Below are 13,743 nucleotides of genomic sequence, written 5' to 3'. Positions count from 1 at the left end.
TTCCATTGAAATCTAAGTCTGTAAAATGGCATATCTGGTATTTAATCACGAACCATGTTCACCCAATGACTATAAATATGATTTTACTTAAATTAATTGCTGTCCACTGATTTACTAGCGTCTTCTCTTATCTTATAGAATATTTCTAAAACATTGTTGACAACATGTCCTCCACTTTGTAGAGCACCTTTGTCTCACCTGTATTGGTTACTGCGTCTGCTGCAATAGTAACTTTTGCAGTGTTAAAAGCGCTGCAGGAGTACTCTTTGAATCAGCGTCATTATTTCCTAAAACTTGGATTCTGACAACTACTCGTACTTCTCCAATTTGTAGCTTCTTCTCACCTGTATTGGTTTTACTGTTGCAATAGTCCGTTAAGAACTTCTCCAGAGTGAACCGCGGCAGGTGTAAGTTCTTCACCACCTGCACAGGATCGCCTTCCTTCCAGAGGAACACCAGGTCGTCCGTCGTCCAACCGTCTGGAATACAAGGTGGTTTCAATAAGCTGTCAATTTTAAAATTTCTAAGTTATAGATCACCAATTTTTAGTTGAGTTCAGCGCGGGGTGCGCTAAACTCAACCAAAAACGACCAAAACGATCGATTCACCCCGCGCTGAATCGATCTATCCGAGCAATCCGAGCGTCATTATTGTAGTGTGCGTGTGCACTCGTGGATAATTTGGCGTGTACCGATAACACTCAAACATTAACGGAAGAATGGTGGGGCGCGTCTTCATGGATGAAACGATCTGTACCAACTGTAGAGTCACTACAATAAAGCAAGGATACGTGATGGAACATACGTATTTCATACCCATTAGCTATTATCTGCATTTAAATAAAACATCCCTAAAGTACTGAAGTAAAATAATCACAGAAACTAAGCACGTTTATGTTCTAATCCCAGACATTTCATTTATTTGGTCATCGTCAATTTCATTACGGATTTTTGTGAAGACAACGAACTCAAACATTACATGTGCCAATTCGTAAGCGAATTATTTTTGTTCCTACTACAGACTAATCCTAAAACCACGTTTCTGACATAATATAATTCGATTCAGATGGCTTACACGTGTGGTCTAAGATTTAAGGAAGCATAGATACTGACGGACAGGTCTGATTTCTTTGCGATTGAAAAGGTGGAAGTAAGGTAGGTATGTTGTATTCTAAGCATAGAGTATTAGGGCTTTTTCCCCTGCTTTTTTGTAGGATCCCATTTCCATTCCATATACGTGGTTTAATACCAAGATTTGCAGACATCCCGTTTGCAGTATCCCGCAATTTGCAAATGTACCACAATAAAGATTCGAATTTCAAATACACACGTGTGTTCACACGACAGTCCCGTTTCCGGAAATCCAGTTTTGCGGGATCCAGTACTTTCTTCATTCCACGGCGCGCGCGCTTGTGATTTGTTGAGCAGTTAATACCATCTGCTCGAGCAATTATCACTGGCAGCTTCAAGCTGTTGACTCTTGACTGCAAGAGCGGCCCGTGTATGTTGATCACTGACTAACTGCTCGAGCTGTCCGTGTATTGGCGGCCTTAATGTATGACGGATTGTACAGCGCCCCTAGCGGAAACTTGCAAGAACTAAAATCTTCATATTTTTTTAACGCGCTCGCTAGTGACGAGGTTTGATGTAAACTCACACTAAGCCCTCAGGATTGCCCTTACGTCATAGAAAGCAGACACTGATGTTGTATCAAATTGGCCTTCTGTACCTAATTTTATTACGTAATTTTAGTACAAATATTTCACCTGTCAGATGCAAGCCAGCCAAGAATGTCACGGGAAATTGCCCTGAACGAAAAAAGTTACACACGCTGAAAGAAAATTGCTAGATACGATCTTGGATATACTGACAAGTTTAAAACGTAAAACTAAAAACAGCGTTTGTAAAACAGAAGGAAAGGCGTAAGAAAAAGTGTAGCTACATGAAAATTTTATCTAAAAATTTCTTTGATTTGTTATACTAGTTTTCTCGTAGTCATGTTTATTTAGGACGTGACATTTTAATCATATACTTTGTGATGAATATCTACCGTCCGCAATCGAGGTAGCAAATGGAAATCACCAGTACCTCTAGCATGAACGACTTTCGTCTTCGAATCGTTTGCGTAATTGATAAAATTCGATATTCAGCCTTCGAATTCAACGATAACGTGACAATTTTTACTGTCAAAATTAGTTTCGTTCTACTATTTCTCATACTGAGTTCACTTTACATCACTTTCAGAGGGGCTCTGTTTAATTTTTCATACTAAATCTTTTGATGGCGATTCGAATACGCAAACAATTCGAAGTCGAAAGTTTTTTGTGCTAGAGGTACAGATTTTCTGTAAAGAAATAATGTCTGACTCCATTGTGTTACTTCAGTTGTTACAAGTTTACAACCTACACCCAAACATATTAATAAAACTGAGATTTCAACTCTCGTTTAAATCAGTATCTACGCCCACTAATATTTCCTCAAACCAAACATTCACGTGCGAAAATATTTGACATTTTACACGACCATTACTTCATTTTGAAATACCGCCTCATTTTTCAGTTTTCCAAATATTCTTTCATGTCAAAAACATAATCTACTGATTGATATCGGGCGGGTTACGCGCCGGAGGCAGTGCCAACTCTAAACACTGTCTTTATTGTTTCGCAAATATTTTCTCAAACTAATCCACCGTTTTAAGGCTGAGTGGTGAACGAAAAAAGCATAAAACACGACTTTACATTCAATATTTTTCCTAAATATTATCTGTCACCCAAAGAATGCAGATGCGATGCGATTTAATGCGAGAACGACCAAAAGATGCTTGTCACTCATCAGATAAAGGCCTCAAGCGGAGTTTTTTTGAGATCCGTGAGTGACATGTGAGTGAAAACTCGTTGTTGACACTTTTTAATAGAATAGAATAGAATAGAATAGAATAATCTTTATTGCCAAAACTGTGTACAATTTGTGCTGGTCACAATGCAAAAAAAATAGTTACAACAGTGTTACCCATATCGGGCATGCAATAGTTAAAATACAGTAATAAAGTTAGAGTTTAATTATTTTTGGTACCAAAATATTCATTTAGGCTATAAAAAACATTAATTGTTAACCATTTTTTAAGGTCAGATTTAAATTTAGGTTGCTTCAATGCTTTAATATGTGAAGGTAGATGGTTAAATATTTTAGTACCTGTATATAGCACACTTTTAGAGAAAATATAACTATTAACTGAAGGAATACAAATATCGTTTATATATTTACTACGTAAGTTAGAACGAATGGAAGATTTACATTGAAACCACTCGGTATTCTGTTTTATGAAAACTGTAATTTCTAGAATATAGATATTCGTCAGCGTTAAGTATCCTTTATCCTTAAATACACTTCTAAGTGTTTCATCAGAATACATGTTATAAATAATACGCAAGCATCTCTTTTGTAGGATAAATGTTGACTGAATATTAGTCGAGTTTCCCCAAAAAATAACACCATAAGTCAGCAGTGGGTACACATGACCAAAATAAGCTGCTCTAGTAACATTAGTGGAAGTAGTTTCAGCTAGGATCGATAAAGCGTAACAATAACTGGATATTTTTTTATTTATTTTATCGATATGTGCTTTCCAATTTAAGTTACAATCAATTTCTACACCTAGAAAATTTATGTTGTTTACTTCTTCTACTTTAGTGTTATTTGCTGTTATATTTAAATTAAGTGATTTTGTTTTATAGTTTTTGAATTGAATTATTTTAGTAATAAGTGTGGGACATCGGGTTGACTCGGTTTATTACCGACCATTTAGTGTCAACTGACAATGAGTAATTTCAATACGGGTCGCTGTGGAAATCCTTGGAAGAGGTCTTTGTCACTGGACGTCATTTGGTTGAAAAACGAACGAGTATTTATAGTATTTAATTTAGGAATACGTTACGTGCTCAGATCATAGAAGGGAATAGATGTGAAACGGGGGCGTGGCGCGTGTCTCCGCGATATGCCCAGAAACGAACATCGCCCGCGACGCCAGGTTAGTCGCGATTCAGTCGTACTGAGGAAATGTTCTCCGATATTGTTGGATAATGCGTCGTTACGTGCAATAACACAAGTGAAACGAAGAACTACAGGAACTATGGAGTAATTTACCACATGTAAGTATTGCAAATCCATTGGTATTTTGCTTATAAATAAAAAAAACTAATCATTTTTACGAACGAATTCAGTGCCGTGACAGTTACTGCGATATCGAAATTAGTGGTGATAAAAATTCAAACACGTTGTACATTGACGATTTAGTTAGCAACCACTTTATGTCATGCTTAACTACTGCGCAATGTATTTTATATCTTCCGATATCCACTGACGCGTGAAAATACACAGTACGGCCGCATGTGCCGGTCGTAACATAGTGCAGGGCTAGTGTTCTAATGCTGTTTCCTATTTATCGATAAATAGAAGTAAATTATTATTTTCTATTTTCTAATTTTGAATGAAAAAATCATGAGTTGCTTGCGATTTTTAAGTTTTTACAAAAACAATAATAGTAGTAGTAAATAGTAGAAGGGATTAGTACCTAACTGTCAACTATGTAATTACTATAAGAGCTAGTTGAAAGCCTAATATAGGCATTATTTTTGATAAACATAGGCGGTACGAATTTCGCCATAATTAAAAAGTTAATGCGCGATAGTAGTAAATAATAATTATGGTGATCCTATTATTATTATTAAAGTAAATAATAATATATTACCAATATTGTAAATACTGGTAAAAATCACAAGTACCTACTTAACCCATGACCTTTCATACAAACTTTGTCAGTCTATAACTTCTATACTCCATTGATCCAACGACATTGAGCTTTGGTTAGGGTAAAATGTGAAATATAAGGTATAGCCTGACCAGGAACATAAAAACCCTGGCATAGAGGCGCGTCAATTGCATTTGATAGTGCAACACTGAGTACAGTCGTACCTGTGTTAAATTAATAGGCTAACTTTATGTATCAGGATTTAGGATTACGAGCTAATTTGATATTTTCATAAATTAACGAAAAAATATTATTATAGGTAACCTGGTTTAAATAAATTAAATGAAACCATCAATCGAGCTAGTAGGATTTATTTTATTATTCATAAATAATCCAATTCAGAACTTGAATATTCAACTGCAATGTCTGCTCATGAACGCTTCAAACTCGGTACTTCTTTCCCAATTCCTTAAAATTCAACACTTAGAAAGTGACAAAAAAAATTAAAATAGGTAGTTGAAACAAACCACAGCTAATTTTCATAGTGGACTGTACTATACGATAAACATGTCAGTCAATTTGACAACCTTTGTCGGAAACATTATTCAATGAAAATATTGTCCGAACCCTTAGTATTTCTCTTCGACAAATACTTTAACACATTGTGAACCACTTTTCTTTGACGACTATAAAAAGATTTTAGCAATTTCATTCACGAAATCAATTGCGCACATTTAAAATAAAGTTTGTTTACACTTTGACAGCAATAGACTGACATGCAAGGTGACATGTCAATGAAGTTTTCAGTTACTGTTGCCATTAAAAGAAATTAGTACCATTAGTTTTCCGCAACATGGCGAGGGTTTTTATGTTCCTGGTCAGGCTATAACTACATTTAGTCCCAATAATTGATTCTGAGTTTTTGTCCATACAAAATGGAACTGACTCCTTTATGCAAAAATCGTTAAAGAACATAATAATAACGTATAATAATAAAAAGGTTTTCATACATTTAATTCAAACCAATTTCGAGCCTTGCCCCCAGGATTTAAAGTATCGATATCTTATCGACTCCATTTCATCTTTCTTCTCTCTAATTGCTTTTTTTCAAAGTGTGCGTGACGTGCCTTATGGCCAATCACAGCACTTTTAAGCCTCTTGCACATGTTGTCGTAGACTCTCAGTCGCTTTGTTTTTACACAGTTGAATGTGTGTGTGGGAGCTGTGGTGGGGGAAATGTGGGGACACTGGTTCTCGTTGTAGTTACGCGCGAGTTCATATCTATTCCCTTTCTATGATCTGAGGTTACGTGTTTCATGTCTTAGAGACGTTTCTGTGCTTCTATCGTGCACCAAGTGCGATACAGTAGCGTAAACATTGGCGTATTTTTACTAGGGCGGCGCAAACGTGCGGTAATGACTGAACTGTTTACGCAGTGATAAAATATTTTTGTTGGTTCAACGTAATGTTTTCGTCTCGTAACTAAAGTTCACTTTGTTTGACAGGTAAGCTATTTCTTCTTTGTCTGTATATAACGGTTTTAGAGAGAGTTTTTGCAAAGAGCACAAGTTGGCCAAATCTTAGACTTGTGTTCTAGTTCTAAAAGTGGCTTTTTAGCCCTTTACCAGTTCGATCTTTTACTAGTCTGATCAATTTATAAGGTACCACCATAATTTTATATTATCATATCATCACTGTCCTAAACACAAATATACTTAGTTAGTCTGTTGCAACATTTTTCAGCGCTATGCTTCATAGTGAATAGGCATTTTCTGCACAAGCTCACTCTATCATAGATCACATCGAAACTAGTGAGATTACAATCAAAAGTCATCCTATTTTACCTTCTCTTCAATGTATGCTCGTATTTCATAGCGAAAAACTTGACTGTTGGTATTTGTAAGTGCATATAAAAACTTGTGTTTGTCTGAGACTCAGGAACAATAATTCATCTAGAAGTAAAAAGCTCATTTTAATAAAAAGGGGTACTCACAGCTAGCCATCCTCAGCGAGCAGGTCTGCTTATCCAGCGGGTAAAGCTTCAGATTCATGGGGCAAGACAGAGTCAGCGAGATACGGATGCTGTACAGCACAGTCCCGTTGGGGAAGATACGGATGTACACGTTCGGCATGATGATGTTGTGGAAGTGACCCTCCTTCTCGTTGGAGAAGAACAGATCGGGCATCCAGACGCGGTTGGCTTCGGTCAGGGTTAGGTATTTGAGGCGACCTGTTGGAAAGAAGGTTTATAAGTTCGTGAACACTTCACGAAGTGCTTGATATTTTTAAGTTTGTGAAAAGGTATTTTAAATGAAGTAATAAATCTCTCCTCTTTTGTTTAGTTTCCAAAAAGTTCAATAACTATCGGTAAGACTTATCATGTTATCATTAGGGAAATACTTAGAATTCTATTAGTTAACGAATTCAGACCCAATAGAACTTTTCTCAAAAACATCAATCAGAATATTCATTACGGAATTATTACAAAAAACAGAACTTTTCTTCAGTTACCATTATAATTTTCGGCTGAAACGAACGAACGAACGAACCATTATAATTAGTACGGGACATTCTATCATCTATTAAATATTATTAAATAAGCCATTTTCTGTAGAAGATTTACAGATTTGGACGAAAGTAAGTCTAAGCCTAGGCGCAGACCATCGATTTTTCGTCGGCCGATAGTTTAGTCGGGCAATTGATCAGTATGGACAATGTATGAAAGTGCGTACCTATTTGATTTGGCCGATTCTTCATACAATTTAAAATCGGGCACAACTATCGGCCAACTAAAAATCGGTGATCTGTGCCTAGTCTAAGTTATACTGGCTCTAAAATATCATTTGCTGCTGCCCAAAAATCTTACCTCCCAAATTGTTGAACTTCAGCCGCTCATCTAACCACTGTTCCCTGAACGTCAACTGGACTGAATATTCCTGAAAGCACACCATCACTTGTAGACTTTGACAAAGTTGCAGTCGAATGCGTTGCAACATTGTCAAACGCTACGGGTAAAAAACATTTGGAAAACGGCTATAAATAGTTAGTACAGATTTGAATCCCATTTTGGGATCAGCTAGAATCATAATAGAGCTAGAAGAAAATATCAATCGTAATTAGTCGTAATTACTTCTTCAATAGTGTACTAAAGTTTGACAATATTCCAACGTTGAAATGATTCTACACCTAATGAGTCTTATCCATTGATTCTTTTTGTGAACTCTACATTTTGAAAATCTATTACTTTAAAATTTATTCACAAAAACATCCAGATGTGCAACACTTTCCTAAAAGCTTTTATCTTTGTTTGGACTTTGAAAATCTATTTATTATATGATTCACATCTTTTATATTAATGCATGAAGCTAACACTACTGTATGATATGAATATTATTCGCCTCAAGCTTTAAATTCATTGTGATTATTATTTGTGCCAATATTTCGCCTATTTGTGCTTCAACAAGAATGCCAATGTTCAGTGCTGTTGATGATAATTTTGAATATTCATTTGATATCACAGGAGTTATTGACACAAATCAGTTTTTAGTCTACGGGGGTGGTGTCGGAGGTTCCTCGAATAATTAATTTGACATCAAGCAAAGGAACGAACCCTCAACATCACGGGAGCAAGTCAAATGAATTATCGTTACAGAAAATGCGAATGCAGAAAACTAATCGATGCATGCGGTCCCGATGTTAGCTTTTGGAGACGGCGGTGTTAGAGGGGTGAGGTGGCTCGGATGATGGATGAGACTCGCGATGGCTAGGCAGCGGGCCAGGCCCTTCCCTGGCACTCGCAGGACGCATCCAAAAGATAACCCCGAGCTAATTCGTCAGGCGAATAAAATCATGCGTTCCGACAATCTAGCGGTTGTAGCCAAGCGTTACCGACTCACCGTCTCGCATTCGTCGATGGAATGCTTTAACTTTTACCTTCATGCACATCGGCCATTAACTAGAGCTACGGTACGTCTAGCGGACGTCGGGGTCAGGTGTCACATTATGGTGGACAGCCACCGAGAAGCACGAAGCCGAGTGCGGGCGCGACGATCCCCGTACGATTTACACAACACAAATTCACATAAACAAGACAATATCAACAATAAGTACTGTCGAAGTACACGACCAAAATAGTTTTTAGTATTCCTCATCAAATATTGCATGACAGTTAAAAGAAGCATGATTGGACAAAACAAAAGAACGGAAAGTAAAATGGTAATATGAGGTGAGTGTTTGGTGCGGGCCGCGGTACCCCGTGCCCTGCTACAAGCGTGGCCTCAGGCCGTGAGCCGTCTTGGTCTGCAGACGTCGGACGTGCCGGACGGACGACCGCCGGCGTCGTGTCGCTCGTTACTTGTGCTACTACGTTGTGCCAATAATCCATCAGGTCTGTGTTTTTACAGAACTCCTACTCTTTGTACAGATGTAAACTTCTCAAAATCTCCAAACAAAATAATATAACGGGAACATAAATGTGTAAAAAAATGAAATAAAAAGAGCATGTAAATTAAAATCAAGTAAAAATAAAAAATAAACTTTTTTAGAATCTACGTTAGTCTTTTTCTTTTATTTATAAAGTTTTAGAAAATTAGGAGTGCGCGGCTCCGCACCACAAAACTTGCTAGTATTTTATATATATTTTTTTATTAACGGGAGGGGGTCAAATCAAAATTACATAAACCAAAAATACAGTGCGAAAATCAGGGTAAAAATAGATAATAAAAACGATAATAAATATACAAAAAAAAAAAGGAAACCAATACAAACAAACACGTATCCAAATACAATAGCTGATAATTTAGCAAAGTGCAAGTATTGCCAAATATTCATTTATTTGTACGAGTATGATCACTTTTATCATAAACTAAGTTTTAGTCAGCACTGAACTCTGCTAGCCATCATTGGTTATCCAAAACCTTCGTTTATGATAAAGGCGCCATCTGTATTGAGATCAAGTGCAGCACTCACCATTTTATAATCATCTATTTTGCTGATCGATCGTAGATACATGTTCACGTGTACTAGAGTGGCACCGTCGCCTTAATGACAAAAAAAAATCAATTATTAAACCCCAGAATTGAACAGACAACTTTACATAAGTAACACGTGATATTTTATAACCAAGGCTCAGAAATTAGTTGATGGTTTTGATGTCAGATGCTAAAGCGTAATGACATGGCGCCGCCCAAAGCCGGCAGCCCATCTCATCACAGGAAGCTACTGCCCTTTCAGATGAAATCTAAGGACAACCAGCCAGTCTAAATAAAAAGAAAACTCAAATTGTCGATACTAAGGGGACAGTCCAGTCGAAGGCGAGAGTGGAGAGATTGCGTTGAAACCGCGCGGCTCGACTTAAAAACGATTTTGGTCGTCGACACCAAACGGGAATTAATGAAATAAAAGAAAATAGAAAAAAACATTACACATAGTGGGTAAACCTAGCCTCCTCACAATCCGGATAGGTTTACCCATTCATTTGACTTGAACGCGAGGATGACGACTTAAAACTGTGACTTAATCTAAACGCGGTCCAGTCTGTCCTTATAGACTTACCATTGTGACGTCATCGATCTTTGATATACTTCTGACAAATATATTGACGCTCACTACCGCTGGCCCATCTAAGTACCAAGCAAAATATACGGTTTAAGTTATATGGTAGAATCTATTGGATCTAACCCTATCGTCTAATGGGGGAGTGAAAAATTTTGCGCCGTGTGTCGTCAATTCTGAAACAAGTCGTTTATTCTGACCGACTCACCTTGTAGGTACCTGCAAAAGTTGTTATGTGTCATGTCGATGGATGTCTTAATCGATGAGTACACACCAAAAAAACATTAATACAAACAAACAACAGAAAGTCGACTTCGGGAACGAACTAAAGCGTGACGATGTCTTTGTTGACGGGAATTTGTGTTAGTGTAAAGAGACAGCAAGATTTTAATCACAGGCAAGGAGAGTTTCAATAAGACATTGCTACAAAAAGTTGATTGAAAGCTCAGTTTCTCGGTTGTTTATTTGAATCTGAGGTTGCGGTCTTCCATTGTTTTTAGTTAAAATTTGAATGCTTTTGTTGCAAAAGTGAGTTGCAGTTTTGGGGGAATGCGTCAGTTTTGGTCGTCCAATTATGGTCGGATTGGGGAAGTCGCTTTAGTGCCGCAGAGGTCGCAGCGGAGCGCTTAGCGGAGGATTAGAGGCATGAGGAAAATTTCTTTCATTTGCAAATTCATGGTGGAGGGAGGCCGGCGAGGGCTGGAGGCCGGAAATTAACATTTGTTCTAGAAACGAAAACGCGGCAGCACACGACGGGCTCGTTGTTAACCCAAAGTTGTGTTACAACTTTATAAGTGGGCAGGATGCCACGGAACACGAAACTTTGAAACGTAACCCATTGCCACGTACTGATTTATTTAAGGGGAATTATAAAACGAGCGACAAAAAAAAACTTTGCGACTGATGATGGCATACTGTTTTAATACCTTGAGCGGTATGAATTTGAGTAAGCGAAAAATTTACCAAACTAACGACGAATATTGATCAATAATAAAATCCAGAACGAGCTTACAAAATGTGGGTTTTGATTATTACATTTCAGACATAAAAATACTATCCGGGCGACTAAATTACTAAGTGAGCGACTAGAAATACAGAGAGGGCAACTTTAATATGAAGATACATTAGATTTTTCTAATTGAGGTTTTACTGAACGAACTACAAAAAAGTTAATACTAAGCAAAGTTTTGTGAGCTGCTTTATTAATGATTATTGGTTACTGATATTATATTTGAGGTCTCATGTTTTTTATTTTGATACGCTTTATTAATGAAAACTACAGATTGTTACAGCGCGCGAATTCGAATGGGGGCGGGGCGACTGTCCCGAATTTTTAACAAAATATGTATGCAAACACGTTTTGGGTCTAGCAATTCAGCTCAAACTAACAACACCGCCACACTGGAAGCAAAACTGATACCTATTGGAAGAAAGAAAATGAGGCCGGCCCGCTAAGTCCAAGCCAGCACTTATCATACAGTGACGATGAGTAGGTAGAGCTCCTCAATCCTCATAGGTACCAATCAATGAACCTTATTAATAAGATTACGTTTTTTTGGGTTGACAGAAGCGACTTATTTTATTTTGTTTTTTTTTTGTTGATTCGATTAAGAAAATACAAATTTATTTCATTTTTCGTAATATATTGTTTCATTTGATTACCTACCCTTAAATTTTAATGATTTATTTTTTTCGCTACTAGAATAGTGTTCCGTCAAATATTTATTTCATAAGATCATTTATTATTTAAATTTGGGCTCATAATACGCTGATCATAACAGTATTTTTCAAAGTAGTTTTTGCATTCGAAACACTTCATTAAAGTTAAAAATACCGCTCAGTATAAAAAAAGCATTTGCCAAATATTGAAAAAAATGCAGGACCTAACGTTGACACTCAATCAAATATTAGGTCGCTCAAATATTATGAAGCTTCTCATTTTGTATTTTAAGGAACTCAATTTTTTATTGTAAGATGCTGTTATTTTGATTTTTCGTTACTCGCACTCAGTCGCTCACTTAGTAATTCTTTAGCCCACATTAATTATTTTTGACACTTACAACATAAATTTACAGTCACTCGTTTAAATACTACCCTTTATTTAATAGGGATCGTTCCAATCGCGTGCCACGTAGTCCTTCCATCGATTTTTTAAATCGCCCTGCAATATTGTGCTGAGTAACTGTCAGGGGATAGTGACAGAACGTTTAAGTTCCACAACGACGTTGATGACAAATTTTATTAATGGTGGCTCGAAATTGTTCAGCAAGACTAATTGTGGTGGCGGAGTCAAAACTTTTCAATCTTTATGCTCAACTTCGCGACGCCCGTACTCGGTATTTCAGTTAGTCCGATGCCTTTACAGAAGCATTCTTATCCCTATTATTAAGATTGGGGCTTGTTGTAATGACTTAAAATTTAATACAAAAACTTAAAAATATGATGACAAAATATTCATTATTGGTTTAAAATATTTGATTTGTTTCATCATAATGAAGAATCATTTCAATAGATCAGTTTGTATTAATGCAGGTGGCTATCCATGTAAGACCTTTAATCTTGAAAGACATATTTGGCCGTTTACAAGTTTAGGACAACACCAAGAATTAAGAATATAACGCAATGCTTTAGTTACTGACATTTTGAAACTCTTACAACAAAATCAAATCAACAAAAATGTAGTCAATAACTAAAACGAATGCTCGACATAGATAACGAAAATATAAAAATAAGACGAGTTAAAATCTGGCCTTAGAATCCACATTTAGACACTTTTACAGTTGGGTGAGTGACAGAAACACATCGGGAGCGTTGCAAGCTCTACCACAGCCTTAAAGACCTTTCGATTTACCGGATCCTAAATCTAAAACACACAAAAAATGTATCTGAAATACCACAGCTCAAACCTACACATTATTTTCTGAAGTCCACTTTTAGTGACTCCCATTTTTGACACAAATGGCGCATTGTGAAATGAAAACTAATTAAGAAATATTTACGAGATTTCTACACCTATTTGTTGTAACTGTTTGTTCTTTAGCATGGTTTTAGTTTAACTTAAACCCAAAAAGGTTAGATACCATTAAAAAATTAACACTCATCGTCGAAAAACCTTAGACCTCACATACTTAACACGTTAAAGCCCGGATCCGCTACATCGTAAGGTCTTTAAAACTACGCTACATCGACGACTGCGGCTGCATACTAACCATCTTAATGTCGCTTATGGTTGTAATGCTCCTGACGAACAGGTTAATGCTAACAACAGCTGGACCATCTGTTGAATGTCATTGTGGTGAAGATGAGAAATTTCGAAGAAGTGCGATAAGACTTGGCATGTGAACCCTTACTTAAGGACTAAGTGGTATTAAAAGATACCTAAGTCATGGAGCTGTCGGCTGCCGACAAGATTGCTAACATAACTGTCGGCGGCAGACAGTGTTG

General features: G+C 36.9%; 1 protein-coding gene across 10 annotated transcripts in view; it reads right to left on the bottom strand.

Annotated features, from left to right (window-relative positions):
- LOC135081675 (glutamate-gated chloride channel) overlaps positions 1-13,743 on the bottom strand; it is a 52,789-nt gene that overhangs the window by 6,636 nt on the left and 32,410 nt on the right. For 3 of the 10 annotated variants that reach the window (XM_063976449.1, XM_063976452.1, XM_063976454.1), the window contains exons 5-8: positions 10,300-10,367; positions 7,613-7,682; positions 6,740-6,976; positions 345-479 (exon numbers count right to left, since the gene is read on the bottom strand). In XM_063976449.1, coding sequence (XP_063832519.1) covers positions 345-479; positions 6,740-6,976; positions 7,613-7,682; positions 10,300-10,367 — 510 coding nt within the window. Of the gene's footprint in view, positions 1-344; positions 480-6,739; positions 6,977-7,612; positions 7,683-9,714; positions 9,786-10,299; positions 10,368-13,508; positions 13,577-13,743 lie in introns of those variants that run through there. The other 7 variants (XM_063976448.1, XM_063976451.1, XM_063976455.1 and 4 more) reach the window with 4 other exon arrangements.

This window comes from Ostrinia nubilalis, chromosome 20 (genome assembly GCF_963855985.1).
Source record: "Ostrinia nubilalis chromosome 20, ilOstNubi1.1, whole genome shotgun sequence".
NCBI classification, from domain to species: domain Eukaryota; kingdom Metazoa; phylum Arthropoda; class Insecta; order Lepidoptera; family Crambidae; genus Ostrinia; species Ostrinia nubilalis.
The sequence above is the reverse complement of the archived record's forward strand: the minus strand, read 5'-3'. Positions and strand labels throughout refer to the sequence as shown.